This window comes from Sinocyclocheilus grahami, unplaced genomic scaffold, assembly GCF_001515645.1.
Source record: "Sinocyclocheilus grahami isolate Dianchi unplaced genomic scaffold, SAMN03320097.WGS_v1.1 scaffold236.1, whole genome shotgun sequence".
NCBI classification, from domain to species: domain Eukaryota; kingdom Metazoa; phylum Chordata; class Actinopteri; order Cypriniformes; family Cyprinidae; genus Sinocyclocheilus; species Sinocyclocheilus grahami.
In genome coordinates, this window is record NW_015505415.1 from 199894 (window position 1) to 202627 (window position 2734).

The following is a 2734-nucleotide window of genomic DNA, read 5'->3' on the forward strand; positions in this document are numbered from 1 at the left end:
AGCACAAAGTCTCCTGTAAGGGGTAGGTTTAGGGGTAGGGTTGGTGTAGGACAATAGAATATACGGTCTGTACAGTATAAAAACCATTACGCCTATGGAGAGTCCCCACTTTTCACAAAAACAAACCTGTGTGTGAGTGTGTGTCTGTCTCTGTGTGTCTGTCTCTGTGTGTCTGTGTGTGTATGTGTGTGTGTGTCTCTCTTTGTGTTTGTGTGAGTCTGTGTCTGTCTGTGTGTGTGTGTCTGTGTGTCTGTCTCTGTGTGTGTCTGTGTGTTTGTGTGTCTGTCTCTGTGTGTCTCTGTGTGTGTCTGTGTGTGTCTCTGTGTCTCTGTGTGTTTGTGTGTCTGTCTCTGTGTCTGTCTCTGTGTGTCTCTGTGTGTGTGATAGCTGTGGTGTCGGCTGTAGTCTCGGAGGGATCTGGATTTCTCAGTTTTTGCTCTGGTTTCGGTGAACAGGGTTTCAGATGCCCTTCCTCTTCCTCTTCCTCACGGTGTCTTCCTCTGTTTTCCTCCTGCGATCCCTGCGACTCTCCCCCTTCTCTCTCTCTCTCTCTCTCTCTCTCTGTCTCTCTCTCTCTCTCTCTCTCTGTGTTTGGGTGTTGATGGGCGCAGGCACGATCCGTAAGGCTCAGAATCTGCTCAAACAGTACTCTCAGCATGGCCTGGATGGAAAAAAGGGTTCTAACCTCACTCCTCTAGAAGGTAAAGCATGCTTTCTTTCTGGTTTCCTTCCTCCTCTCAAGCTCTGTCTCTGTTTTCTCTCTCTGTTTTTGAACTGTTGTTCCTGCGTTTCGGAAAACAACAGTCGGATAACACAGAAACTTATGGGCCACAGCAGTGGTGTCCTCGCTGAGGTCAAACCAGCCTCAAAATGGAGAGAGCCACTGTTCGTCTCATTTATAAAATATGTATTTAGTCAAATTAAAATAATTTTTAAAATTATGTATTAATAATTAATTTTTTTATATAAAATTAAATAATAAATATTAATTGTGTAATTAACCGTATTAATAATTATTTTTATTACATTTTTAAATAAAAAACATTGTAGATTTGAATTAAAGTGACACTGTGAAACTTAAAGACACTTTAATTTACAGTTTAAGTGAGTTGAAAACATGGGAATGAACAGCTGCATTTAGCTAAATATTTTACAGAACATGTCAAATGTGTTGCAAAAGCAGCGTTTGCTAAACAGGTTTTTTAATGCAGGAAATTTGACGTATTAGATTTATTGATGCATTTTATTTTGCTTAAAAAAAAAGTGATTATTAAATGTGTTCTGAGCATCGCTGTGTATACGTGACATCATACTATCAGTATTGTTATTAACTAAAACTATTAAAAATTATTTTTATCATGTGAAATAAAGCTCAAATAAAACGAATATTATTGAAAAACTTACTCAAAAAGCTTAATTGAATATGAGAAATGTTGCTTTGGCAACTAACTGAAATAAAATAAGTTTGAAGTGCTAAACTAAAATGACTAAATCAATAGTATATATAGTAAAAAATAGTATAGAAATATTACTAAAAGTTAAAATGAATACAAAAAAATATAAAAATAGCATATATATAACAGTATATAAATATTACTAAAAATTTAAATAACACTGAAACTATAGAAATAGCATATAAATAACAGTATATAAATATTACTAAAAATGACTCTGCGTCATACGTCTGCATCTCAGTGAAATCAGATTTTTCCAAATTTAAAGTCCTACTGTGTTGTGTTTTTGAGTTGAGCGTGGCAGCAGGAAGGTTGTGGTCATTGATTTCTCTCTCAAACTGAGGACAAACTGTTGTGACATCAGTGTTTCCCATAAGTCTCTGTGCTTTGCTGGGTCCATCGGTGCACTTAGAAACCCCACTAACATCCAGCACAAGTGGTCGTGCCGCGTGAGTGTTTCCTTTGCTTTGTGGGCGGGTGAGCTTGTTCAGCACTCCCTCTGTAGCCCGGGGAGAGTGACCCGGGTCATGTGACTTTATCCTAACCAATCAGGTTTCGAACATGACCTGCGTGGGGTTAAGCACCTGTCTGACGACAAGCATGGCGCGGCTGCAGGTGAGTCTGACCTCAGAGATCACAACAACAGGATTAAAGACCAGTTTTGAGTTCAAAACAAGCTACGAAATGTATTCTGACTCGTATGAAAAACAAATGATGTGATTTTATTACATTAGTCTCAAGTGAACACACATTTTGTGTAAATCTTGTTGTTGTATGTTTAAATTAATGTGAATTTGAAGGTTAATACCGTTGCAGCGGCCCAGCTAAAGATCATCTGTAAACAAGTTTTGAGTGTTTTTACAAACTGAGGGAGTTTAAGTCATTATCCGTCATAATCGACAGCATGTCAAAGATGCTAAAAAATCCTTTAAGAGAGGTTATCAGTCATGATATTGAGTTCAGTTCAAAGAGTGAGAGAATCATACCTTAAAAATTCAAGGGGAAATTTTACATTTAATTGTATTATTTTTAAATTAAAATGATGAATTCTATTATTTCTTAATGTATATTATTTGATTTTATTAATTAATATTAATTTATGATTGTGTTTTATCTTAAAATAAAAAATAATAATAATAATTACAATACATTTAATTCATAATTAATTATAAGTTTAATCATTTGTACTATTGAATAATAGTTATATTTACATGTATTATTATTATTATTATTATTAATAATAGTTTATTTATTTATTAAATATTTAGATTATTATAAAA

The 2734-nt window shown here is 34.8% G+C and overlaps 1 protein-coding gene across 1 annotated transcript in view; it reads left to right on the forward strand.

The window, feature by feature from the left end:
• LOC107597758 (exocyst complex component 7-like) overlaps window positions 1-2734 on the forward strand; it is a 22201-nt gene that overhangs the window by 7528 nt on the left and 11939 nt on the right. The window contains exons 6-7 of the mRNA XM_016288938.1: window positions 612-701; window positions 2007-2069. Coding sequence (XP_016144424.1) covers window positions 612-701; window positions 2007-2069 — 153 coding nt within the window. The remainder of the gene's footprint in view (window positions 1-611; window positions 702-2006; window positions 2070-2734) is intronic.